We start from the raw sequence: 27,786 nt of genomic DNA on the forward strand, positions 1-27,786 counted from the left end.
CCTTACAGTAACTAGTCAAGAGACAGATTGCTATGAGGCTGGGCTCCAGTACCTTAACAAATGCAGTAATGGTCCTTTTAGAATCTCTGGGGATTTCCTCTTGATTCCAGGGCTTCTTCTCCATGTTACCGTGCTGTGAGATCCAGACGGAGACACCATTCCCATTCTGATATCAGTACCCAGCAATCTGTAGAAGTTATCCAACTAGCTTTAGATGGAGGAGGTCCAGAGCAGATGGACACACACTGGTGCCTCCTTTCAGTACTTCCTCCTCTTCTCTGGATGAGGCTATAAAACCAGAGTTCTCTCCTGTTGCAGATGACTACAAAACCTATCAGGATCTATTGAGAAGGGTGGCTACTGCCTTGGGATTACAGGTTCAACTGGTCCAGGGTTACACTCACAAGCCTAGTGGACATTTTATTTTCCATAGGTCCTTCTAGACTGGTCTTGCCTATTGATGAGGCTATATTAGAGTCTTCAAAAACCCTTTGTCTGACTCTTGCTTTTCTGACTTTTACTACTAAAATAATTGAGAAAAGCGGTATCATGTGGTGGTGAATGAAAAGGCCAGAAAAGGGCATTTTCAATCAACTCCCAAAGTTTAGGCTGTAAAGAAATAGACTTATTTGGGGGATTGGTTTATTCGTCTTCAGGTTTACAGTTCAGGATTGTGACCCATTAGGCTATGTTGCCATATTGTGATTATTCAATATGGGACTCAATGTCCACATTTACTGACAAGCTACCAGATGACGTGATGAATGAGTTGAAGGCTCTTTGAAATGAAAGGTATCTGGTTGCTTGTACATCTTTGCAGGCAGCACTGAATGAGGCAAATTGGGCTGCTTGTGTCATGGCAATAATGGGGATCATGTGTCCTACTTCTTGTCTGCAGTGATCAGGTTTGCTTTCTGAAGTCCAGGGGATGATTGAGGACTTGCCTTTCAAGGGCTCCAGCTTATTCTGCATTCTCTTAAGGATTCAAGGGTGGCCTTAAAATCCTTTGGCATTTACACTCCAGCCTCAAGGAGAAAGCAGTTCTGTCCTCACACCCAACAGAGTTTCTCTTTCTACCTGACTGGACAGCCAGGTCAATCCAAGAGATGATGAAGGTCTCGGAAAAAGAGATTATCTCCTTTGCCTCCACCTTCTGCTATCCAAGCATCAGACCTCTTCCAACCTGTCTACTTGACTCCTTGGTCGAGGACAACAAATCACACCATTAGATCTCACCTCCCTTTGGCAGCCACTTGTCCCACTTCCTCAGATCTTGGTCCCACATTAGAACCCACTTGTCTGTTGTAAGCATGATGGAACTGAGAGCAGGTCTACACTAGAATCGCTACATCAGCACAGCTGCACCACTGTAGTGCGTCTGGTGAAGATGGTGTATCCTGACAGGAGAGCACTCTCCCGTCTGCATAATTACTCCACCTCTAAGAGAGGCAGAAGCTGTGTCAGTGGGAGAGGGTCTTAAGCAGTAGTATAGACCTGCCAGAGATATACCTTGCAGTTCATTTCTGTTCTCCCATTTCTTTTCAGGGACACACTCATGAAACTGTTAACTAGTTTAAGAGGTGCAGTCTCTATTGCAGTTGGGCCATAGAGTAAGTGCCTCTTCAGCATTAGGGAAGGGGATTCTCTCCTGGCTATTTTCTCATTCGAAAGTCCAAGGGAAGCTTATGACCTACTTTAGACCTGCAAAATCTCAAAGAATAGATAAAGATTTGTATGGTAACTCTAGCTTTTGTTATCCTTTCCCTGTCTCAGAACTGGTTCACTGTCCTCGACTTAAAGAACGCATGTTTCCATGTAACTCTACGCAAGAGTCAGGAAATTTTTAAGATTTGTCGTAGTAGCAGTTCATTATGAGTTCACAGTCTTCCTCTTTGGGCTGTCCTCAGCACCCCGAGTATTCACAACATGTGTGGCGGGGCTGGCAGCACACATCAAGAAGGTAGGATTTCATATGTCCCTGTATCAGGGTCAGTCCAGAGAGCAAGTAGAGGATGGCATTGAGAAGATGCAGTCCCTCTTAAATGTGTTGGGCCTGTTAATCAACAATGAAAAATCAGTATTCTACCCTGTACAAATAATTGAATTTATAGGGGTGGTTCTCAACTTGATGCCAGCAAAGGCATATTTACAATAGGCCAGGTTTCAAGCAATTGTGCTTACAGTTCAAGTTGTATTCAAGTACAACTGTAAGGAATTGCCTGAAATGTTTGGGGCACATGGCAGCTTGCACATACATGACTTAGCATGCCAAGCTTGACTTCTGGGTCATGCAGTGGTGGCTGAAATCTGTCTATCATCTCTCTTGTATTCCATTGGAAATGCTGACTCATGTAACTGCAGCTGTCTTGTCTTCCTAAGGCTGTTGGATGGTCTTGGATAATGTATGCAGCAGAGTTCCCTTTGTTCCAACTTTTCCGTCCATGACCTTAATCACAGAGGCATCATCTCTTGGATGGGGTGTGTGCTTGGGGAACTTTCAGACCCAAGGTCTTTTGTCAGGTCTTTGTCTGTCCGCTCCCCAGCAGTGTCAGGGAGCTTCAAGCTGTTTGTCTAGCCTGTCAAACTTTTCCCCATACTTGCAGCATATTCTGCACAGGTGCTTACAGGTGACGCTGCAGCCATGTTTTATCTCAACAAACAGAGAGATGCTAAGTATGTACTCTTTTGCCAAGAAGCACTGAATCTCTGGTCCTTTTGCATCCACAATGACATTTATCTCAAAGCTTCTCACCTCCCTGGATCTCAGAACTGTCTAGTCAACCATCTCAGCAGATCATTCAGCAGAGATCATGAATGGGGTCTCAGGCCTGATGCAACAAAGTCAATTTTCCAGATTTTGGGAATGCCAGAAGTTGACCTGTTTGCCACACAACAGAACAGGAGTTACCAGCTCTGTTCAAGAGGAGGTCTTAGCCCAGGGTCTATGATGGATGCTTTTCTACTGTCATGGAAAGGGAAGCTTTTCTATGCTTTCCTCCCATCCCTTTGGTGCCCAGGGTACTGGGCAAACTCAGACAAGTTCATGATGTTCTGATTTTTGATAGTGACATTTTGGCCTATCAGCACTGGTTCTCTGACCTTTTGAACCTCTCCATTCTAGATCACATAACTCTCCCTTAGGTCTGAGACTTAATTTTTCAGGACCACAACCAGGCTCTGCATTCCATAGAATCATAGAAGATTAGGATTGGAAGGGGCCTTAAGAGGTCATCTCGTCCAGCCCCCTGCTCAAAGCAGGACCAACCCCAACTAAATCATCCCAGTCAGAGCTTTGTCAAGCTGCACCTAAAAACCTCTAAAGATGGAGATTCCACCACCTCCCTAGGTAACCCATTCCAGTGCTTCACCACCCTCCTAGTGAAAAAGTTTTTCCTAATATCCAACCTAGATCTCCCCCATGACAACTTGAGATTGCTGCTCATAGCTCTGCCATCTACTACTACTGAAAACAGCCTAGTTTCATCCTCCCTGGAACCCCTTTTCAGGTAGTTAAAGGCTGTTATCAAATCCGCCTTTATTCTTCTCTTTTGCAGGCTAAACAAGCCTAATTCCCTCAGACTCTCCTCATAAGTCATGTACTTCAGCCCCCTAATAATTTTTGTTGCTCTCCACTGGACTCTTTCCAATTTGTCCACATCTTTTCTGTAGTGGGGCCCCCAAAACTGGACATAGTACTCCAAATGAGGCCTCACCAATACCAAATAGAGGGAAATAATCACTTCCCTCGATCTGCTGGCAATGCTCCTAGTAATGCAACCCAGTATGCCATTAACCTTCTTGACAATAAGGGCACACTGTTGACTCATATCTCTTGCAGCACAGTTCCTGCACATGACCACCCCTCGCCCCGCCCACCCATTCGGTGCTAACAGTCAATCCACGACCTGACCTTATTAGGGCGTAACCATGGAATCGGCTGCACCTTTGGCTCTCACGTCATATATGGGGAATGTAACTGACCATGGGAAACGAAGCTCCCCAGAAACCAGGAAAACTGCAAATGTCCCTCGGCCAATCCGGTGCTGGCACGAAGCCCATATCCCATCCCTTGACCAATCAGTTAACCCTTCATGTCCCATTTAGTCCATAAAGAGGGGTCTTTCCCAAGCCCCCGCTGAGAGCCTCATCGCAACCAGCCTGATCAACTGGTCCCGACTCTCCCGCTCCCGTGTTTTTCCCGGCCGAAATCGAGTAATGCTGTGGATTCTAGTCTGTGTGGTGAGGAGTTACTATCAGTCTGTATTCTACTACGTTGTCTGTTTAACATTCCTTTGTATCAGTCTGTGCCTTGCAGTTAACCGCCCGTTTGTGCCTTGCAGTTAACCATCTGTGTAACCCCTTTCTGTGTCCTGCAATTAACTGTCTGTCTGTGTAGTATAGTGGTAAGTGTCCCTGCCTGCCATGTGGGAGACCAGGGTTTGATTCCCGGGCAGGGAACCACTGTCTGTTTAACATTAGTTTAGTTCTTTATAGTTAGTTGCCTGTTTAATATTTTCTTATATCAATTTATGTTTTGTGGTTAATTGTTTTTATATCCTATTATATTAGTCTATATTTTATACTTAGTTGTTTGTTTAGATGGGTATAACTAGTTGAAAATCTATACTACTCCTGTTTTTCATAATAAAACTCATTTATTCCCTAACTGACTCATTATTGACTCTGGGGGATCACTAACCTGTCGGAACAATATCCAGCTTCTTGTCCACTGTAACCCCCAGGTCCTTTTCTGCTGAATTGCTACCTAGCCAGTCAGTCCCCAGTCTGTAGCAGTGCATGGGATTCTTCTGTCCTAAGTGCAGGACTCTGCACTTGTCCTTGTTGAACCTCATCAGATTTCTTTTGGCTCAATCCTCTAATTTGTCTAGGTCACTCTGTATCCTATCCCTGCCCTTCAGCATATCAACCACTTCCCCCAGCTTAATGTCATCTGCAAACTTGCTGAGGGTGCAATCTACCCCATCCTCCAGGTCATTAATGAAGATGTTGAACAAAACTGGCCCCAGCACTGAACCCTGAGGTACTCTGCTTGTTACTGGCTGCCAACTAGACAGCAAACTGTTGATCACTACCTGTTGAGCCCGATGATCTAGACAGCATTCTTTCTATCCATAGCTTTATAGTCCATTCATCCAACCCATACTACTTTAACTTGCTGATAAGAATACTGTGGGAGACAGTATCAAAAGCTTTGCTAAAGTCAAGGTATATCATGTCCACTGCTTTCTCCACATCCAAAGAATCAGTCATCTCATTGTTCCAGCCCTCTAGGCCTACACCTGACTGCTTGGATTCTCAGTAGCTTGATACTTGAAAAGTTGTCTGTTTTGCTGTGGTACAGAATGTTCTTTTAAATAGCAGAAAGTTCTGCACCAGATACATTTACTTCATGGAATGGAAGAGCTTTTCATTGTTGTTCCAGCAGAAGGACGTCAGCCCTTCTTTTCAGTTTATTTTGGATAGTGTGCTCCATCTGAAAGGAACAGGTCTTCTGGTCAGTTCCATGAAAGTGCATTTATCAGCCTTCTCTGCATTTCATCCTCATGTAAATGGGAGGTTGGTTTTCTCCACCTATTTGACTATTTGGTGATGAAAGGTTTCGACAGACTTCCCTCCTTTTAGCGATCCAGGATTTAAATTTGGTTCTTTTGTTGTTAATGGGGGGTCCCTCTGAAACTATAACCACATATACCTTGTTTGCTCTCTTGATGAAGATAGCATTCTTAGTAGCTATTGTTTGGTCAGGAGAGTTGTGAAGCTGCAGGCTTTTATGGCTGACCCTCCTTGCACAGTTTTTGACAGAGACAAAGTAGATTTGCATCCATAACCCAATTTTCTTACCAGTGTTGCTTTCAATTTTCATATAAATCAGACTATGTTCTTCTTCGAGTGCTTGCTCATGTCCATTCTTATTTAGGTGTGTGTGTGCACCACATGCACCTGTGCCGGAAGTTTTTCCCCGAGTGGTATCCGTAGGACTGGCTCTAGCACCCTCTGCAGCGTCACGCGTAGGTGCTCGTATATATGGCACTGCCGGCCTTCCTTCCTCTCAATTTCTTCCTACTGCACGTGATGGTGCTGGAACAACTCTCTTGCACTCACAAGTCTCTGTTTCCTAGTGGTTCTAGCTTTCTAGCTATTCCTAGTGTATATGGTTTTAGAAGTTGGTTGTTTAGTTTGGTAGTTAGTAAGTTCCCAGGGTCGGGGCATGTCCCAGTCCCCAGGGTTTAAACCCTGTGCTTTGTGGAAGAAGCCCTATGCCATTGAGCGATGCGCATCAGAGGTGTTTAAAGTGCTTGGGAGAAGCTCACATCTCCAAGAAATGTAAGATCTGAAAGAGCTTTTGCCCGAGAACCAAGGACCGGGACATTAGACTTAAGGCCCTTCTGATGGAGGCGGCGCTCAGACTGTTGAAGGAGTTGCGATTGGACTTGGGATCGAGTTCCACGGCATTGATAAAAAGCGCTCCTCCGGTGTCGGAGTCAATCCAGAACCGCTCGGTGTCCCCGGTGCCGAAGACGTGCCAAAAGAAAGCGCACTCCTGGAAGGAGCTTTTGCCAGCACCGAAGCCAGTTAAGAAAAGTTCAGGGAAGCCAGTCAGCCCAGAAGGGGTCTCTGTCCAGGTGGGTGTCAAGGCCAGCACCTGCACCGCCGCCGACTCCAGGAAGTGGCAGAGGCCCGCGCCACGTATTGGTCCTCTCCACGCCTGAGGAGTTCCAGGCGATGAAGGACTTATTGGCCATACCAGTGCTGCATACACCAAGAGAGGTTAGGCCCACACACCGAGGAATAGACGCCCCGGCTGGGTTTTCGGTTGACGGGGAAGCTAGCGACTACACACCTGACCTGCCCACCATCAATTGGTCACCATTTACCGGCATCGAGGCGCTTGTCGGGTTCTGAGCACCGGTCTCCAGAACCACACCGAGACAGATCGGGTTCATGCCTGCAGTCTGCAGGAGGTAGGCACCTTTCCGCCAAGTGTTGGTGTCAATCTTTGGAGCCCCGAGGTTTGCCGCGTTCAGTGTCACAAATCACCGGCATGCAGCAGGTTACTGGAGTCCCGGCACCGCTCAAGTCCTTACAGAAATCTGAAGGACAAGACGCAGTCACGATGCGGCCAACGGTGCAGCTCTGGATACTGCTCCCCGGCGCTGGAATTCCAGCCTACAGATGCGGAGAAGCAGATGGAGTCGGTGCCCCCGTGGTCACTGGGATATACTTCTTTGGATTTGGGGGAGGAAATTATAATCCTCCCAAAGATGCAGGCCACAAAGCTCCCTGGGGGTTTCCCCATGCCACCACAGATGGGGGGATGGTCTCAAAGACAATGGACTGGACCCTGGAACTACTGGAACTCATGGGGGTTCCTCCATTCCGTAGTGTCCTACCCACTTTTGTCTACAGGGACTTTGGTGCTGCGCTCTTCAAAAGACCCCACCACCACACTGGCCTTAGACGTTGACTCAGAGCATGAGGAATTGCTATCAGGAAGTCCATCGCTGACCACCCCAATTAGGGAAGAGGCACCAGCAGCCTCTCAGCTACCGGCGTCTTCCTCGTCTTCCCCAGTCGAGGCAGTAGCAGGCTCCTTGCGCGTTGCCCTGCAGGACAATTATAGATCACATCAAGACTTATTGAAAAGGATAGCAGCTAACCTGGGCCTTAAGATAGAGGAACTTAACGAACCTGTGGATGAGCTCTTTGCTATCCTGGTGTCCGCAGCCCCTTCCAGGGTGGCCCTCCCGGTGCATGAAAGGGTAATGAAGTTGGCTAAGGCTTTGTGGCATCTCTTTCCCCCCCATATCGAAGCAGGCATAGAAAAAGTACTACGCGCCCAATAAGGTTTTCGAATTCATATGCATGCACCCATCCCCGGGCCCACTGGTGGTCGCGGCGACTAATGAGCGTGACAGGCAGGGGCAAATGAGCTTTACTACAAAGAAGCAAAGAAGATAGCCTTATTTGGTCAAAAAATGTATTCGACAGCGAGCCTACAGTTAAGGGTGTCTAACCAGCAGACGTTGCTGGGGCGATACCATCTTTAAATCTGGCAATTCCTGGAAAAGTTTGCTGTCTCTCTCCCCCAGCCTCCAAACAAGAATGTAGCCAGGGCCTCCTTGCAGGCGGCTTCAGACGCGGTGGACTCGGCAGCATGGGTAATGGCCTCCGTGGTATCAATGAGGAGAGCTTCATGGCTCCAGTCATCTGGTCTTTCGATGGAAGTCCAGCAGTGCATCCAGGACCTTCCGTTTGATGATACTGCTCTGTTTGCGGACCAGACCGACTGCAGGCTGCATGATTTGAAGGACTCTAGGGGATGCTGTGCTCCTTGGGCCTTTATACCCCGTCCTTGTCAGGGAGACACTTCAGGCCCTCACAGCAGCAGCGCTTCAGAGGCCAGTCCAGAAAGGAGCCCCGTAGAAAGAGAAATAGAGGCTACAAGCATCGCCAGGACAATTCGCCGGCATCTGCCTCAAAACCAGGCGTGAGCTGTCATTCCTCTGGCAGAAAGAGGAGCTTTTGAAGGTGTGCCTGAGGGTGACCCACCAGTCTATACTTGAGATCCAGTTTCCTGACCATTCTCCTCCTGCCTTGCCTCTTTTCTCCTGACCTGGATGGCCATTACGTTGGATGGTTGGGTGTTGAACACAGTGGCTGATGGCTACATCCTACGGTTTGTCTCTTTCACACACTCCTTCCTCGTCCCTCTTCAGGGACCCGTCTCACAAGCAACTTTTCATCCAAGAGGCACAAGTCCTCCTGCAGGTGGGAGCAGTGGAGGACGTCCCTCAGAGTCTGAGAGGCAAAGGATTCTACTCACAGTATTTCCTGATCCCAAAGAGAGGCCTGAAATCTGTAATGCATTTAAGAACCCTAAAAAAGTTTCTCAAAAAGCTAAAATTTTGCATGGTCTCCATAGCGGCCATCATTCCCTCTCAGAATCCGGGTGACTGGTTCGCTGCCCTCAAATTGAAGGACGCTTATTTTCATATTACTATTTTCCTAGGCCATAGTACTTTCCTGAGGTTTACAGTGGGAGGGCGACACTACCAATTCACGGTCCTGCCATTCGGCCTGTGCACTGTTCCCCACGTATTTACCAAATGTATGGTGGTAGTAACGGCTCACCTCAGGCACGAGAGTATAGGTGTTTCCTTACCTGGATGATTGGCTTATCAAAGGCCACTCCAGAACATGTCTGTCATGACATAGGAATCGTGACAGACACGTGTCGGTCGCTGGGCCTGTTAATAAACAAACAGAAATCATTACGTACGCCTGTATAGAGAATAGAGTTCGTGGGGGCAGTCCTTGACTCTATTCAAGCCAAACTACTACTTCCCAACACCAGATTCCAGGCTGTGACAGGACTTATAGCCAGTCTAAGGGCCCACCCACTTACCACGGCAAGGGTATGCCTCAACCTCCCGGGGCACATGGCGACTTGTATTTATGTGGTCCACTATGCCAGGCTGTGGTTTCGGCCGCTCCAAATGTGGCTGGCAACGGTATACTCCCCATCCAGGCACTCCCTGGACTAAATTCTCATGATTCCCTCCCCCTCCCCCCCAAACATCATTACCGCCTTCTCATGGTGGATAAATCCTCAACACGTGCTAACAGGAATACCCTTCAAAGCCCCAAGACCGATGTTGTCCATGGTCTCAGATGCCTCAGAGGTGGGTTGGGAAGCCCACCTTGGTGAACTTTGGACTCAGGGTCTGTGGACCAGGAGGAGTTAGCTATTCACATAAATGTCAAGGAGCTCAGGGCCATCTGGCTGGCCTGCGAGGTGTTCCTGCAGCACCTGTCCATCAAGGTGGTGCGGGTCCTCACAGACAACACAGCAGCAATGTATGATCAAGCAAGGGGGAGCCAGATCATCAGCCCCTTGTCTGGAAGCCATACATCTCTGGGACTTCTGTGTGGACCACAACATCCACCTCGAAGCGATCCATCTACCAGGGCTGAAGAATACCCTAGCAGATCATTTGAGCAGATCCTTTTGCTCTCACCACGAGTGATCACTCTACTAGGAGGTGGCTGACCGCGTCTTCCGAAGATGGGGAACTTCCCGAGTGGACCTGTTTGCGACCAGGGAAAACAGGAAATGTGTTCATTTCTGTTCTCTCCTAGGATTGGTGGATGGCTCTCTGGCAGATGCTTTCCTCCTCTTGTGGTCAAGGGATCTCGTGAATGCATTTCCCCCGATAGCTCTTGTGCACAGGGTTCTGGTGAAAGTCAAGAGGGACAAAGCACGAATTATCCTGATAGCCCCAGAGTGGCCTCACCAGCACTGGTTTGGGGTGCTGTTGGATCTCTTGGTGGTTCGTCCTTGGTCTCTGCTGCTGCACCCAGACCTCATTTCCCAGGGCAGGGGTCGATTACTTCACCCAGATCTAGCCTCCCTGCATCTGACAGCATGGCTGCTTCATAGCTGAACAGGGAAGAGCGTCACTGCTCAGCCCAGGTCCAGTGTTGTTGGAAAGTAGGAAGCCTTCCACCAGGGCGTCCTACCTTGCTCTACCTGCTGGGCGGCCTGTCAGAATGTATCGCCAACGAAGTCTCCTATACAAGTGGTGCTGGACTATTTGCTTCATGTAAAACAGGATGGTGTAGCCTTTTCATCTATAAAAGTTCATCTGGCATTGATATTGGCTTTTCACCCACCAATACAGAGCAAATCAGTTTTCCCTCATGAGATGGCAACTAGATTCCTTAAAGGGTTGGAAAGGCTCTTCCCTCTGTTTAGAGAGACAGTTCCCCAGTTGGACCTAAACCTTGTCCTGTTCCAGCTCATTGCTCCACCTTTTGAACCGTTGGCCTCCTGTTCACTTATGCACTTGTCCTGGTGTTTTTCAAGGACAAGGTCCAACTTTGCCCTCATCCTGTGTTGCTACTGAATGTCATTTCCCACTTTCACGTTAATCAGGACATCTTCCTGCCAGTATTCTGCCCTAAGCCTCACAGCTCTAATGAAGAGAGACGCCTGCAGTCACTCCATGTAAGAAGGGCTCTAACCTTCTACATCGATAGGACCAGACCTTTTCACCGCTTCACACAACACTTCATAGCGACTGCTGACAGGATGAAAGGCAAACCAGTCTCCTTGCAACGAATATCGTCCTGGATTACAGCCAGGCATTCGAGCCTGTTATGAACAAGCCGGAGTCGCGCCTCTGGTGTCCCTGTCAGCCAACTCCACAAGGACCTAGGCATCTTCAGCAGTTTTCCTGGTGCATATGCCAATTCAGGATATTTGTAGGGCTGCTTGATGGTTGTCCACACATACCTTCATGTCCCACTATGCCATCACGCAGCAAGCTTGGGACGATGCGTTCGGCAGAGCGGTACTGCAATCTTCTTGTCAATTAACTCTTGTCCAGCTCCAGAGGCACAGCTGGTAAGTCACCTAAATCAGAATGGACATGAGCAAGCACTTGAAGAAAGAATGGTTACTTACCTCGTAACTGTTGCTCTTCAAGATGTGTTGTTCATATCCATTCCACAACCCACCCTCCGTCCCCTCTGTTGGAGTTCCGACAAGAAGGAACTGAGAGGGAAGTGGGCAGGCAGCGCCATATATATATGAGCGCATACACGTGCCACTGCAGAGGGTGCTAGTGCTGGCCTTACAGATAACACTAGGGGAAAAACTTCTGGCACCAGTGTATGTGGGGCGCGCGCGCACACACACCTGAATCAGAATGGACATGAGCAACACATCTCAAAGAACAACAATTTCGAGTTAAGTAACCATTTTTTCTTGTCAACCTTCTTTCTGAAACCACACTCTCACAAAGATGAGGAGAAAGTTCATACTTTGGATGTCCTCAGAATGTTGGCATTTTATCTAGAGAGGACTAAGGAGTTATAATCATGCCCTCACTTGAGTATTTGTCTCTGTTACTGATAGAATGAAGGGAAAGTCTGTTATCTCTCAGAGGATATTTTACTGGATTTCCTCCCACATTTGGTTGTGTGCTATGATATTACTAAAGTTTCACTACCCCATAGAGTTTTAGCACACTCTACAAGGGCTTAAGCTGCTTCAGCATCTTTCCTGAGTCATGTTCCTACTACTGGAGTGCCACCAGGTTTTCTGTTCATACATTCACCGCCCATTATGCCATCTTCCATATCTCTAAAGACGATGCTAAATTTGGGAGAGAAGTGCTACAGTCCTTGTTTCGATAGACTCCGATACCTGTCCCCATGTGGGACACTGGTGAGTAATGTAAAGTGGAATGGACATGTGCAGAAAAAACAGTTGCATACCTGCTTACTGTTGTTCTTCAAGATGTGTTGCACATGTCTATTCCATGCCCGACCCCCCTCCTCTCTACATTGAAGTTTCTTCAGAGATTAGCTTCCAGTGTAAAGGAACTGAAAGGGATATGGATATCTCCACCCCTTTACAGTTTTGGCTGGCATCATGAGAGTGTTGAGGACACGTGCCTCTCTGAAGTACCATTATGGGAAAAAATTTTCCTGGCACTAGTGCACTGATGCTTAAAGTGGAGTGGACACATGCAATACATCTTGAAGAACAACAATTACAGAACAGGTATGTAACTGTTTCTTATCAAAAACTTGAATCAACCTGAAAGTATATTTATGTGTCATACTTAAATTAGTAAAACTTGACTAAAAGAGTACTTTGGGAACCATATTTGCTGAGCTAGTGTGTGTTTAAAAATTTAGCTAGACTAAGTACCTAATATTAATAGAAAAGTTTTTGATTTTTTTTTAATGTGATGAAAAGTGTGAAATATTTTTGTTTGGATTTAAACGTTTCCTTGCGGCATTTGCAACCAAAACTGCATTATTGTGCTAATGAAAAAGAAACATAATGAAATGGAATAGTCTATTTTCAGTGTCCAAATTGATTGCTATACAGAAAATAAATCAGTAATACAAATGGTGAAAAGCAAGTTTGATTTTTATAACTTATTCTATTGAATGATTGATTTTTAAAATTCAGAGGCTGAACTATTATTAATGCCAGTAAGGAAACGTGAAGGCTTTTTTTTATTATTATTATTAAACCGATGCTCTCCATTTTAAACCAGTAAAGTATGGCTTCATTTGTTACGGTGTTTTCATTTTTATTTAAAAATTTTTTAAACTTTATATCTTCTATTAATGCAGTTTCACTGGTAGATCAGAAGAGTAGCTGTTGACATGTTCAGGAGTTGAACAATTTCTACTGTTTTCTAAAGCATCAGTCTGTTGAAAACTCTATTCTGTTGCTTAGATAAATGAAGTTATTTGGGCCAAGAGTTTGAGGGTAGGTCTATACTTATGGCAGTGTGTAAAGCACAGATGTTGCTTGCCCTAGCATTGATATAAATGGCAGTATAGATGGGGAGTCACTGCTTAGATGTGTGGAATGCCCTCCCTGCCTAAACCCTCCCACATCTAAACTGCTATTTTTAGCAATGTCGTGACCAACTGCCTCCCCACTGCTAGAGCCTTTCCTTGCTGCAGTGAAAAACTCTGATAGTGGGGAATGTGTCCGGTAGCTCCTCAGTGCTGAAGCCTTTCACAGTGGTAGAGTGCCTTTCCCTGCTGCCTTCTCCCACTGGAGCCTTTCAGTGCCTTATGTAACTACACACTGCAATGAGTGTGGACTCAAGCTGCCTTTCGCTGCTGTTTGTAGCAACACGTACCTTACACATGGCAACAAGTGTACACAAATGTAGACAAGTTCAGAGTTAGGGACCTTAGTAAGTGGCCTTATTTTTAAACGTATTCTGCACCCAAGCACATGCATTGCTGGACTGGTGCCTTATTTAGGTGTCTAAATATGGGCTGCTTAGCCTAGGGGAAAACTTACAAAAGTCAATTAGACACCACATCTCATTGAGTCAGTGATAGTTTCATATCCTATTCCCATTTGTGCCTTTTGGAAATCTCCCCACTCACTTTAAGCATCTATGTTTGAAAGTCTCTTCTAGATATTTTGATGTGACTTGGTATAAAATTACTTTTGATCTTGAATATTGTTGGTTTTTTTTTTTTCAGTGCACAATTTGCAGGACTTCTTTGTGAAGAAGAGGGTAATGGTGCGGATAATGTCCAATACTGTGGATACTGTAAATACCATTTTAGTAAACTGGTAAGAATTTATTGAATTCAGTATATAAAATATGACACTAACTTGAATTTTTACTCAATGACTGAGTTACTAATAGCATTTAAGATAGTATTGTGTGTGGGTTAGGGTGTAGCTTATGCAAGAAATTGAATAAAATTAAACAAAATTTGTAGAAAATGTTCTTGTTTTTGTTCTTTCCTTATTGTAATGATTTAATTGTGAGGGTAGAAATGCTACTTGAAAATGTATTAGTGTTATAAATGTTTGCTTTGGAATGCATTATCTCTGTCAGAGAAGAGAGAGCACCTTTAGACTGATGTCTTCTTTTAAAAAAAAAAAAAAAAAAAAAAAAAAAAAAAAAAAAAGGGGGGGGGGGGGTCAGTAATGGACTTGTATTGTTCAAAATGAACTTTTGATTGCATTAAGGTCCTGTAATGTTTCCTTTTCCTATTTGATTAATTGGCCACATTTACATATTCTTTTGTAAGCACCTTAACAAATCTTATTCCTCTTGGCAACCCATGTATTGGAGAATGTATCAGTCCTCAAATTCTTCTGTCCTTTTTCTGTTGTCCTTCTCCTAACATTCTTTCTGTTGATCTATTACTCCACATCCAGCTGAGGTCCTTGGCAAACTGTCTTCTTCTGAAGCACACCAAAAAGGGAGTGCTTTATGGTTTGATCCAGTGCTTTTTGTAGTCAATGGAAACACTCCCATTGACTTCAGTGGGCTTTGGATCAGGCAGGCCCTTTGAGTTGCGTGGCTTGTACCTCATCTGATGATCGCCGGTTAGATAATCCTAAATATCTCTTCATATTAATGTATGTGTTCAGACTTGGAGGATTTACAGCTTTTTATTAAAATGGTATTAAAATCCTAGAGTTAAATTCAGTGATTGGTGTAAGTCATAACTTCAATGACTTAACTGATGTTTACACCAACCCTGAATTTGGCTTTAGTGCAGACATGACTTAAGGACAATTACACTGTTATCAAATTAGCATTTCTTTTATAAATTATCTCTATATTTTAAACGTTATGTGGCATGTAGGTTTCTACCAAAAGACTGAAATACAAATAACAACTATAATAAATTGGCTGGAGAATGTTGGCTATACGAAGCTTACTGATGGACTGTTAGTGATGCCCTAACTGTCAATAATGCCTAGTAAATGCACAGGTTTTTCCCCTTATGATAGTCATAAGACACCTAGGTAGTGCATTTCTGTTGTAACCTTGAGAACCTTTGATGGCTAGATAAGCAGCATTGGGCTTAGTGCCTTTAAAATGCCTGAATTGTGGTACAGTCACTGAGAAATGCTTTGCCTGTTGTTCTGTTGTGGAATTATGAAGTGACTTCAGAATCTTGGACACTCGCTTAGCACAATGAAGTCCTGGTCCCTAATTAGAGTGCCTAGGTGTTACAGTAATTAAAAAAAAAATTCATTATCTGTCACAAGTAAATGTGTAGTGTATTAACCCTGGCATCCTTGTAATCTTTTTTAAAAAATTGTTTTTTTTTACTTCTGTTTCATAACTGATAAGATACTCCAGGCAGGACATTTATCTGGATGATATATCATGACACCAGAAGGCCGCCTCCTCACAGTGCACTTGAGACATGCGTCCAGTATGCATTTCTTCCTTTGTCTTGTTTAAGTTAATGGCAGTGTCAGCACCATGGTTTAACATACTTTTCACTTGAGCAAAATCTTTTTGGTTTTTTGTTTTAAGTTAACAGAAGATGCAGATATATCTAAGCATAATTTAAACTTGTTAAAAGGTGGTATTGGCTTTTTTGTGGAAAGCATATTTGCAAATTGACAGGCTTGAAATGTCCGTTTGAGGGTAGTTTACTACTGGTATGTTCGGGATGGTTTTGTTAAAATTGTTAACACTGAAAACAACAGTGTCAGCTTTTTTTTTTTTTTTTGGTTGAGCAGAAAGGCATTTTTATCAAGCTCAGTTGAAATGGATTTGTACCTTAATTTATTAAAATGGTTCCTTTTTTACATACATAAATATCTTCTCTTTTTAGAAAAAGAGCAAACGGGGATCTAATAGGTCATATGATCAATGTTTAAGTGATTCCTCCTCTCACTCTCAGGATAAACATCATGAGAAGGAGACAAAAGTAAGTGGATTTGTTGTTGCTAATTATGTGGCACATCTGCTTAATAGTAGCACCTTGTATCAGTTATTGCTAAAAAGTATGGAGAACATTTGCTTCTGAAATGTAGCACATTGAGATTAAATAATAAAGGTGGTAAGCTAGAACCTGAAAGGGAAGCCTTCTATTTGGGTACATTTGGGTACATACAGCTTCCCTTTCCTTCTCCTCTAACATTGGTATCTGGAATATGAGAGCAGAGAAACTGTTAGGGAAGAATTGCTTGCATGCATTGCCTTAATCTTTAATGAAAACAAAGAGGATTTTTTGGTGAAATCTTTGTTTTTTGATTACAGAAAAAGGACAACTTCTTTTTTAAACGTATTGGTAACTAGTCACATCTAGTGTAGTAATTAAATATCTCTTATTTTCTGTTTTTTCCCTTCATTTGGGAAACTGAGATTGAGGTTAGCGAGATTGCTTATTGGCAGATTATTTTCAGAGGCACTGTTAAACCCACTGTCATGGCACGTGGGAATTTTAATCTTTAAAAAAAATATAAAGAGCATGACTAAACTCCAATATGTATCCTTGTTGACTTACTCTTCTCATACTTTGATTTTAGATAGTTTAGGGAAGAAGGTTGAGTCTATATTGGTAAGTGAATGCTTGCAAATTTTTGGCTCACACTACCAAATTTACGATTGTTTAAGGTCATTTTGCTGTATGAAGGTTGTAGAACAAAATAGCAGATAATTGCATAATAATGCAAACCTACTTGTATCTTCAGGGAGCAAAAAAGTGACAACTTACAGATGCAACCCTGAATTCCTAACTTTGGATTTTTACTTTTTAAAAATGAAATCTTTAAAATTACTTTGTTTGGGCAGACTTGGTATTTCATATTTATTCAAAACAATAAAATAAGAATAAAATTAAGGTATATAAATATGTTTTATTAAATGTTTGTTTATGGTATTTAGAAACTACAGTTTTAATAGCAGAGAGAAGAAATTTGAATGATTAGTGTATGGGTTTTCCCTCAGAGTGAAATTTTTGTTTTGCAAGCACATTTTCACCCTGGATGAATGTTGTCTCATTTTCCTCAAAGTGACTTTTTAAGCATTTAATCTTTGGCTGTGGTTTGGGTGAATAGTTCCATGAGCTATCTAACCTTTTACCGTACATGGTAACTCTGAGATTTTCTCAGATATATTTGTCTCTCTAAATTAACTTTAAAGATTAAAAAAACTTTATTCCAGAAAAGGATTTGATTTTAGCTAATTAGTCAGAAAGCTGTTAGAAAACCGTAGTTAGTAGTAGTAGAAATGGTAACACTAGTTAGAAAACAGCTTTGATGTCTACTGGCAGTAATTGTTTTGTAGGCTTTTGCAGTGGAGGTGTTATGAATAGTATAACATTAGGACAGAAAATATTACCATATCCTAATTATTTATTGGGTGGAAACTAAAAAACAAATATGTTTAGAATAAATATGGACTGCAAAATTATTTGTAAATTGAAACAGTCTTGATTTTAACTGAAATCGATAAGAAAATAAAGCAAAGAAATTACTATCTATAATTTTTCAGAATGGGTGCTGTCAGTTTAATCCAGTTTGAATTTCACAAAGATAGTTGACACAACTCAAAAGTGCAAATTAATTTTTAAAATGTAAATCAAACTCTCCTATAATGATTGAGTGTCAACATGGGGCTGAATTATGGCTGTTAAAGCTTGAGCAGCATTGAAGAGAGGTGAGAGTGGCATTGTCTGGAGCGTATTATGCCTGTTAAACTAATAATGCCTCTAGAGTCCTGGAGGGAATACTGGGAGGGGCACCTCTTGCTACACCTGTTCAACAAGTATAGCTAGTGCTTTCCCAGCGCAGGTGCTCAACCCTTGCCACACCTAGCATCTTCCCCCTCTGGGGCTGCTAATTCTACCAGTAACACTACTGTTCCTCTTTGTACTTCCCAGATCTGGGAGCTGAATTATATCTGTCCCCTTTCTAGGTGCACTGGAAACAAGAGGTAAGGGTTCCATGAACCTTCTTGCCTTCAGCACACCCTGGAAGCAGAATTAAATCCATAATGTCTGTAAAACTAAACCAAGCAATGCTACTAATTTGATGGAGTTATCTACTATTTTGGTAATTAAAAGGCTTTTCATATGGTGTATTATAGTTATGTTCATATAGCAATCTTGATTTGTTTTATATATCACATATTTGTAAAGCACATTTACAGTTAAGACCACAGGTCAGAATAAAAAAGTTATAGTTTACTAAAATTATTAATAACTTTTTCACAGTTGTGTTTTTTTTCTTTTAATATTTTTTGTTTCAGAGGACAGTCCTCTTAAAATTATATTACTACTTATATATAATGCAAAATTCTGATCTTTACTGGGGATAATGTTACTGACCTCCTTTGTAAAGTGCTTTGAGACCGACTGATGTAAATTGCTATATGAGAGCTAGGTATTATTATTTTATTATTATTACTGATCAGTAAGCCAAGTGTAGTATGAAGGTTAGTTATTTTGTTAGTTGATTACCTTTTGCATGTGACAGCTCATCTGATGTATTATGCAGATGGCAATCTGTTGCTACTTGTCTTGTCTTTATGTGATTTAGTTCTTGTGGAGCCTTGGGAAAATACAAACTGCTGCCATTATGGATGTGGTCCCAAAAGGAAAATGAATGCTCATGTAGCTTTTGGATAGTTGAAAAGTGTTGAAGTTTGTAAGAAAAAGCCCTCTGGCTCCTCTTCTTCTTTTTTTTTTTGGATTAGCATTAGTGCTTAGGAAGAAATGTCTGTATTGAAAATCTGCCCAGCTGGATTGTAGCCACAGAGAGGCTAATGGCAGTAATCCTTCAAGAGGCCTATTTGATTGCAACATTCTGGATCTAGGAGTGTAGTCTTGTTTATCCTGTATGCATTGTAGCTTGAAAAAAATTCTAATATTAGTTGTGCACTGTGGGTAAGTGATTGGTTAACTAGTTGAATGCTAATGGCTTTGAAGTGTGTGCTTATATTCTGAAAACGGACTCTTTAAAAATAGTGTAGTGGTTTTCCATGTTTCCCTTTTATTGGCTTCCATTGTGAACATGTTTGGTTTTCAAGTAAAAAGATGTTGTTTTTATTTATTTCCTCCCTGGCTGCTAGCACTGGAAACTCAATCTATTCTGATTCTAGTATAGCCAATAAATATTCTTCAGATGTAAATTAATCATTCAGCATATAATTCAGTATTATTTTTGCAATGGAAACAGGACTAAAAAGTAGTTATAACATGCACAAAAAGCAAGGGTCTTCAGATCTGTCTTCAGATAAGCACATGCAGCTCTTGCTAAAATCTGAGAAAGAAGGTCTTGCTTTCACATAGTCATCATCTTATTTTACTCTCATGGCAGTTTAAATGTTAGATGGGGATTCAAACAAATTTGATTTTCTGTATGCTGTTTTCTCAGGTTTCTTTTATTTTCCTGTGTTGTCATATTTACTGTAGCTATCTGTGATATTGATTCTGATTTCCTAGTTGCTTACAGTGAGTTTTTATTTTTTGATGACATCAGAAAATAACTTTGGGACAATAATATTTTCCTAAAAACTTTTCCAATCCAGCATTAGACCTAAAATGTTATAGAAAATATTATATTGTTTGCATTTCTCAGAACAATAATTATAAAGGAATTACAGCTTCAAGAAATAAGATTAAAAATGACCTAAAACCACAATTCATGTAATATTTTGATTGTCTGAATAACAACCCCAGACCAGTTACAAAAAAAATTCTGATAAAGCTGTACATTAAACTGAAGCTTTAAATGTTGTAGATCTAAGATTTCTTAATTTAAAAGATAATTAAGCTATTTGTAACCTCCAAAGCATAATGTTTCTCATCTCCTTTACTTAAATTTTAATAAAATCACAGGCAAGCGTAGCTATAAGCCACCTTCTTTGCTTCCCCTGATCCTGGGTCAGCTAGGAGTTGTTTTACCTTTGCACTGGCTAGAACAGTTCCTGTGGTGTGTGTTTCATGCTCTCTGTCTTCCCTGAGCTGGATGTACACCCTTACTACTTGATGTATTTTGGGGAGGCCCATTCCCTGATTTGGTATTCATTGTTCTGGGCCTTTATTTTTTGCCCCTGAAAGGCAAGGCACTCAGCTCCAAACCTTCCATTATTAAGGAGGCTCAATGAACCATATATTCAGTACAGGACGATTGAGCCAGGGAAATCAGATATATTCAGAGTTGCTTGCAATTCCAGACTTCCTGAAGTGCATCAGTTGGTTGCCTGAAAACTAGCCTGTGGACAGCATAGAGTTATGACATCTGGCAGAACACTCTTGCTTTACATAGTTTTGTGTAAAATTCATAGCATTTCTTATTTGAGGGCTTGTCTACACTCACAGGGCTGCAATGGCGCAGCTGGTCCAGTGCAGATGTGCCTCTGTAGCACTTTGTGACGATGCTACCTGCACCTCCCTGAGAGGCGGTAGCTATGTCGACAGGAGAAGCTCTCCCGTAGCGCTGTCTACACTGGGGATAAGGTCATATAACTACGTTGCTCACTACACAGTGTGTACTGTGGCCTCCATTAACAGGCATTCGTCAGGAAGGGGGTCCCATGACGCATGTGGGGCCCTTTGCCTCAGCAGGGGCCAGGGCCAGCAAGAGGGCAAAGGGACCAGGCAGGTGCCAGAGCCAGCACCCGCCGCCGAAACCCATGCTACAGTTGAAAAATGGAAAATTTGACCAAATTATAGAAACTAAATTTTTGGAACCCTGTCAAGTAAGACAATATCACAAAGTGTTGATTAAGAACAGATTTCATTTGTACAAATGAATATTTATGTATTTAAGATTCAGACCACCACCAGATGTTTTTTTTTTAAATATGAAGCAGCAACTACTGAGGCACAAGATGATCTTTCAGCAAAGACTGTCTGAGCAAAGACTGAACTCTGCTGCATGTCAGTTGTCCTCAAAGTAGATACTTTTGCTTGCTTTGATGTGATAAGTCAGTCAGAAAGCAGTTTAAATTGACCACAACATAATACTGTACCCATTAACCAGGTTAAAACCAACATTCTATGTTTATGCAATATTTACATAACACTATGAAGATGTGTATATTTAAAGAATACATAAAAGGAAAAAAATGAATGTGGAGGATGTGTTAAATAGCAAGGTTTAGCAGTTTATTCAGGTCTGTATGGTATTTTTTCAAAATGGAAATCCAGCCTCAGTGATGATAGAACAGAAAATAGTCTGTATCACCTGTGAAAGCTTTTTTTTTTTTTTTTTAAAGAGGATGTTTTAAAAAAAAATCCAAAAATATGAGGAAAAAAATTCTTTATGTAGGCCAGAGGATGGGATCTCTGTCAGTGGATCAACTAGAATACTAAAATTAAGAGCATAAGCATTTAATTTCTCAGCAGTGATCTTCACCATGTAAAATGATGGATATGGGAATGTCCAAGTTAGATTTCCCTTTGTCAGATAGAGAAATTAAATTTCTCAAGTTTTCATCAAATTTGAACTGAAGTATATCTCCAGGACCACTGACTTCCTTCATTTTGGAATTCTAAAGGATTTATATTTACAGTAACAAACATACTAATACAAATAAATAATGTATCATCAATCATCTTCTGTTCTGGAGGGCAGCTAGCATTGCTCCCATCTTTATTAAAAGTCCTAATGATGGTACTAGAATTCTAGACCTGTGTGCGATCAGTAACAGAAATAATGGTTGAGAAAATCCATAAATGACAAAAATACCAAAATGAGTACTGATTGATAAGACATGGCTCGTGCCACCCTCCGGCTTCTGTAACGGTAAAATGTGCCTCTGTATCTTCTTGAAAATCTTAAAAAGAGTCAGCAAAATAGTGGAGAATAATTAGTTGATATAGATATGCAACAAGTTTTGGGAGAGTTCCTTAGAGGGTTATTAAGGAAATGGAGTAACTTGATTGAAAGATGGAGTTCTGTTATGGTTTAAAACTAGTTGAGACAGAAAGTAAAGTAGAAACAATTATTGAACAAAAAGGATCAAAATACTGAATGGTTGCCTCACTGATTTTGCACCATCCAGTCTATGTTGTGAATGAGAATGGAACTTGTGGAAAAATAGTATGCGATCATGTTCTTCTTTGAGTGCTTGCTGATGTTGATTCCAAGTAGGTGTGTGTGTGCCACGGCATAGTTTCTGGAAGGTTTTTCCCCTAGTGATATCCATTGGGTTGGCTCTGGAGTGCCCTGGAGTGGCGCTTCCTTCACTTTTGTCTGAGAACGAAGGAAGAGAGGAGCCAGATGTTAAAATTTATCCTCATGGAGGCGGCTCTCAGACCATCTTTGAGCTCATTTGAACTGGTGCCTAACACCTCCACCTCAGTTCAGAGAGCACCAATGTCTGTTCAAGATTTTGTGCCAAGGAAGGACACTCTTGCAAGGGGACCGTTGAGTTCAGCACCTTTGGACATCTCATCCAGGGAGCTTATGGAGGAGGACTTGCAGCTCCCCGTCCACTCCAGAAACATTTGAGGCTGCCAGGGAGCTTATTGAGTGAATGGATCAAGGGAAAGCGCAATGGAGCCAGAGCCTGCGCCACCGAAGAGTCGCTCAGTGCCTTCCAAGGGCAAGTCTTCACTGATGCCCGACAACCATCTCCGTGGCACTGATCACTGGCCCTGAGGAGCATCTCGCCGCCCTGGTCCCTGAGGAGCAGTCATTCAGGATCTGACTCCAAAGTGGAATAGACTCATAGATTCTAAGGTCAGAAGGGACCAATACGATCATCTAGTCTGACCTCGTGCACAATGCAAGCCACAGAACCTCACCCATATTCTCCTGTAATAGACCCCTGACCTATGATTGAGTTATTAAAGTCCTCAAATCATGGTTTAAAGAATGAATGCCTCCCAGTGACCGTACATCCCAAAGCCCTCCTTATAACACCACTACCTAAGCTATCTGTTGATCTTGAGAACCTTGTTACGCCTTTGTTGTCCTCCTCTAGGGACAGGAAGAATTCCACTGACGATCACCTGAACCTCGATTTCCTTAAGTCTTCCCCAGCTTGGCATAGTCTCCTTTGATACATTCCAGCAAGAATCTAGCTATATCATTTATACCCTCATGAAGGAGAATCAGCAGATTCTTTCCTGCTCCTATTAGGATCCTTTTCAGCCTCAGGTCCACATCCCGTATCTTAGCACCCGACAGACAGCATAGCCCTCTGGTTACAGGCCTGTCTCCTCTTCTCAGCAGGGAGTCCCTAATCACATAGGCCTGTCTTTTCCTGGTGATGGTGCAATTCTGCAGCCTCTCCCCTGTTCTTTCTGGCTGCAAGTCATCTCATCTACTATTCTCCTTTGCAATCCTCTGCAACCGTTCTTGTATCCCCTGGGTCTCTTATTTGGTGGTATTTCCATTGGCTCATCCGCTCTTTTTGTATAGGACTAGCTGCTCTTCTCTTCTTCCTTGCCCTCCCATCATCAGCAACCACCTGCAGTGCCCGTTCCTCGTTTTCGAACTCCACAAACCTATTTCTGAGCTCTCTTTCTCCTTCACTAGCCCATCTTTTCCTCTGCCAGGTTCTCACAGTCACATGCTTCCACTGGCCACTTTCATCAGCCAACATGCTCCCCTCAGAGTTCTTTGGTCCTGCTTCCATCTGCAGGTCTGGGTTTTTCTCTTCAGTCTCCTCTTTCCTTTGCTCCATCATCTGCTCGAACCCCCTTCTAAACTCAACCAGAGTTTCGACCTTCATCTACAACCCTCGTATCTTCTCTTCCGTCAGTACTGAGAGGCGGCACTTCATACCAATGAAACTTTTTTGAGGGACTCCCTCCAGGATCATGTACATCCCACAGCTTCCACACCTGTCATCTTCATTGTCTCTTCCACTGCTTGGGTGACTACCATTGCCGCCTCTGTATCTGTCATAGCCTTTCCCCCTAGTTCCCGTCAGTGAGAGACACAAAACCAAAAAACCCACAAAACAACCCCAGTGAGCACCCCAACAATACCAGAACACCACACACTCCCTTCCCAAACTCCCAGTCAGACTCCCCTGTTTTCAGCTCTGTTTGCTGGCTCCTGTGCCGCACATCTCCAGGTGAAGTCAGCACCGTGAGAGAGGGGCATACCATGGGATGGAGGTAGCTCACCGTTTTTCCATGGCATGGCCATCTTAGTGGCAAGTCCTGGCACAGTGGCCCTTTTGGACCCCGTGGACCTTCCGTCAGGCCCAGGGGTCTTATTTGAGACGTTCCCTTTCATTGGCCTCCAAGAGCAGATACCAGCCACCCCGTTCAGAGGTCATACCTTGACCAGACACAGAGACCGGCATTGAATATGATGCTGCTCCGGTACTGAGCCAGACATCGATTCCCGCACCAAGCTCGAATACTCAGCAGTGCGGGACCCCCTGGGATCAGAGGGTCAGGAGACACTGCCAATCAGGGAATCATCCTCCTCTTCCCCGACAAGGCTGTTGCGGGATCTTCACTGACACCGGTCGTGGAGGATAGCAGGGCTCACCAGAAGCTCCTTCGTAGAGTTGCCCAAAATTTGGAGCTCCAGGTCAAGTAGGTCTCTAGGGAGTGGACCCTATGACAGATATTTTAGCCACATCAGGACCAGCCAGGGTAGTCCTGCCACTCATAAAAACCATCCAGAGCACACAAAGGTCCTATGGCAGACCCCAGCCTCCCTTTCCCCAATGGCTAAAAAGATGAAAGGAAATACTTTGTCCCCTCAAAGGACCATGAATATCTCTGTACCCACCTGCCTCCAGGCTCACTGGTCATCTCAGCAGCAAATGAGAAAGAGAGGCAGGGTCAGCAAGGCTCCATGCTTTGGGCAAAGGAGGTGAAAAAGATGGACCTTTCTGGCAGGAAGGTCTACTCTGCTGGGGAGCTCCAACTCTGTGTTGCAAACCAGCAAGCGGTGTTGAAAAGGTACAGCTTCAACTCCTGGATGGCCATAATGAAATTCTCGGAGTCCATCCCACCGGATTCGAAGGAGTTCACAGCCCTGGTCAAAGAAGATAAGGCTGTCTCAGAGTCATTTCTTCAAGGAGCTCTAGATGTGCCAGCGCCACAGAGGAGGCACTTTAAACCTCAGGCCCTTCCTCATTTTTATCAACCTCAGCAGAGGTAGGACTTTTGCTGCAATAAGAGGAAACCACCTCAGCCCTCTACAAGCCATGGGGCAGGCCTGGCGAGACAACCTTCTGGGCCCAAACAAAACTTTTGAGATTGTGCCCAACAACAGAGCACCAACCCAAATCCCAGACCCACCATCCTTTTTATTTTAAACCAGCTATCTCGCTTCCACCGGGCATGGACTCAAATCACATCAGACCACTGGGTTTTATGCATAGTAGAACTGAGATATGCCCTCCAATTCAGCCCCTGCCCCCAATCCCTCTTGAGGGATCCCTCCCAAGAGCAGTTTCTGATCCAAGAAGTGCAAATGCTTGTGCAGTTAAGAGCGGCAGCAGAGATTCCTTGGGAGCTGAGGGGGAAAGGGTTCTATTTCTGATACATCCTAATCCTGAAAGCCAAAGTCAGTCTAGGATTTACGAAACCTCAACACGTTCATGAAGAAGTTGAGGTTCCAAATGGTCTCTTTGACCTCAATTATTCCCTCCCTGGATCTGGGGATTGGTACACTGCCCTTGACTTGAAGGATGCACACTTTCCTCTGTCAGTCATCCCAAGACACAAAAGATTTCTTCACTTTTTGGCAAATGGATCTCACTATCGATTCACGGTACTCCTGTTTGGCCTCTTGGTGGCCCCCAGGGTGTTTACAAAGTGCATGGTGGAATACAGGTTTTTACGTATTTGGATGATTGGTGAATCAAAGGCTGCTCCAGAGATCAGATGGAAATGGACGTGAGATTAATAAAATCAACATTCAAAAACTAATTTAGGTATCCTGGTCAATGAGCAAAAATCTTCCCTGATTCCCATTCAAAGGATAGAGTTCATAGGAGCAGTGCTAGAGTCAAACTAGGCCAGGGCTTACCTACCGGACTCTCATTTCCAAGCCATATATTCTATCATAGAAGAATGGAAAAGGTACCCCACTACCACGGCCAGGAAATGCCTGAAACTTCTGGGCCGCCTAGTGGCATGCACTTACATTGTGCAGCATGCCCGGCTGCACTGCAGACCCTTGCAGGCATGGCTGATCTTGGTCTGTTGCCCTCATTATATTGCCCTTCACAGGATCAGATCAACAAGATAGTTTCGATCCCCCCAGCTGTGCTGGAAAAGCTGCACTGGTAGCTCAGTCCACATTCTGTCTGTGCAAAGTCCCCTATGCCCCTCCGTCTCCATTTCTGGTCTTGGTCACCAATGCCTCAGCAGTGGACTCAGGGGTTCTTCTGGGAAAGCTCAGGACCCAAGGACTTTGGTCCCGGGAAGATATGTCAACCCACATCAATGTAAAAGATCTGAGAGTGGTTCCCTCGTGTGTCAAGTTTTCAGTACTCATGTGGAAGGGAAATGCGCGTCGGTAAGAACAGACAACACAGCAGCGATATTTATATAAACAGACATGGTGGAGTATGCTCCTCCCCCCTGTGCCAAGAAGCCCTCGATCTGTGGCATTTCTTCATAGCCCACAAAATTCACCTAGAGGTGTCGTATCTGCCAGGAGCACAGAATATAATGGCCGATCACCTTAGTAGATTTATGTCCAATCACGAATGGTGACTTTGGATGTGGTAAATGACATCTTCCAGAGGTAGGGGATTCCCCTCATAGACCTGCTCATTGTTCTGCTCATTCCAAAATCACAGTCCATGGTTGATTGTGGATGCATTCCTCGTCCAGTGGACTGGTCAGCTGTTTTATGTGTTTCTGCTGGTCCACATGGTCCTCCTAAAAATCAGGAGGGACCAGGTCCTCCATAATCCTGATAGCTCCGGTGTGGCCAAGCCAACACTGGTATACCACGCTCCTTGACCTGTCAATGGAGGTCTGTCTGTCTTCCAGTAGTATCAGACTTAATCATTCAGGGTTATGGCTGCCTTTGGCATCCCAACCTAGAATCTCTCCACCTCATGGCCTGGAAGCTCCATGGTTGAACCCTTTGGAGATGGAATGCTCAGAGCAGGTCAGAGAGATCTTCCTTGGCAGCAGAAAACCATCCACCAGGGCCACTTACCTGGCTAAATGGAAAAGATTGTCCATTTGGATCAGACAGAAGGTACTCCACCTGAACTGGCATTGATACCTCTGATCTTGGTCTACCTATTACACCTCAAGTATCAGGGGCTTTTGGTTTTGTCAATCAAAGTCCACTTGGCTCCAATCTCGGCTTTTCATCCCTGGGTGGTGGACTGCTCGGGCTTTGCTAATCACATGGTAGGGCATTTTCTCAAAGGCCTAGACAGGTTGTACCCTCAGATGTGTCAATGGGACCTTAATCAAGAGCTATCAGCACTGACAAAGCCATTGTTTGAACTGTTAATGACATGTTTGCTTCTCTGCTAATCATGGAAGGCAGTCTTCCTG

General features: G+C 43.6%; 1 protein-coding gene across 4 annotated transcripts in view; it reads left to right on the forward strand.

Annotated features, from left to right (window-relative positions):
* Positions 1-27,786, forward strand: part of MLLT10 (MLLT10 histone lysine methyltransferase DOT1L cofactor) — a 213,016-nt gene that overhangs the window by 71,409 nt on the left and 113,821 nt on the right. For 3 of the 4 annotated variants that reach the window (XM_067562351.1, XM_067562352.1, XM_067562353.1), the window contains one exon: positions 14,053-14,146. In XM_067562351.1, the coding sequence (XP_067418452.1) occupies positions 14,053-14,146 (94 nt within the window). Of the gene's footprint in view, positions 1-14,052; positions 14,147-15,854; positions 16,261-27,786 lie in introns of those variants that run through there. The other variant, XM_067562354.1, reaches the window with a different exon arrangement.

Source organism: Emydura macquarii, unplaced genomic scaffold (genome assembly GCF_026122565.2).
Source record: "Emydura macquarii macquarii isolate MOO-44397 ecotype Brisbane River unplaced genomic scaffold, CSIRO-AGI_Emac_v2 contig_2422, whole genome shotgun sequence".
Taxonomy (NCBI): domain Eukaryota; kingdom Metazoa; phylum Chordata; order Testudines; family Chelidae; genus Emydura; species Emydura macquarii.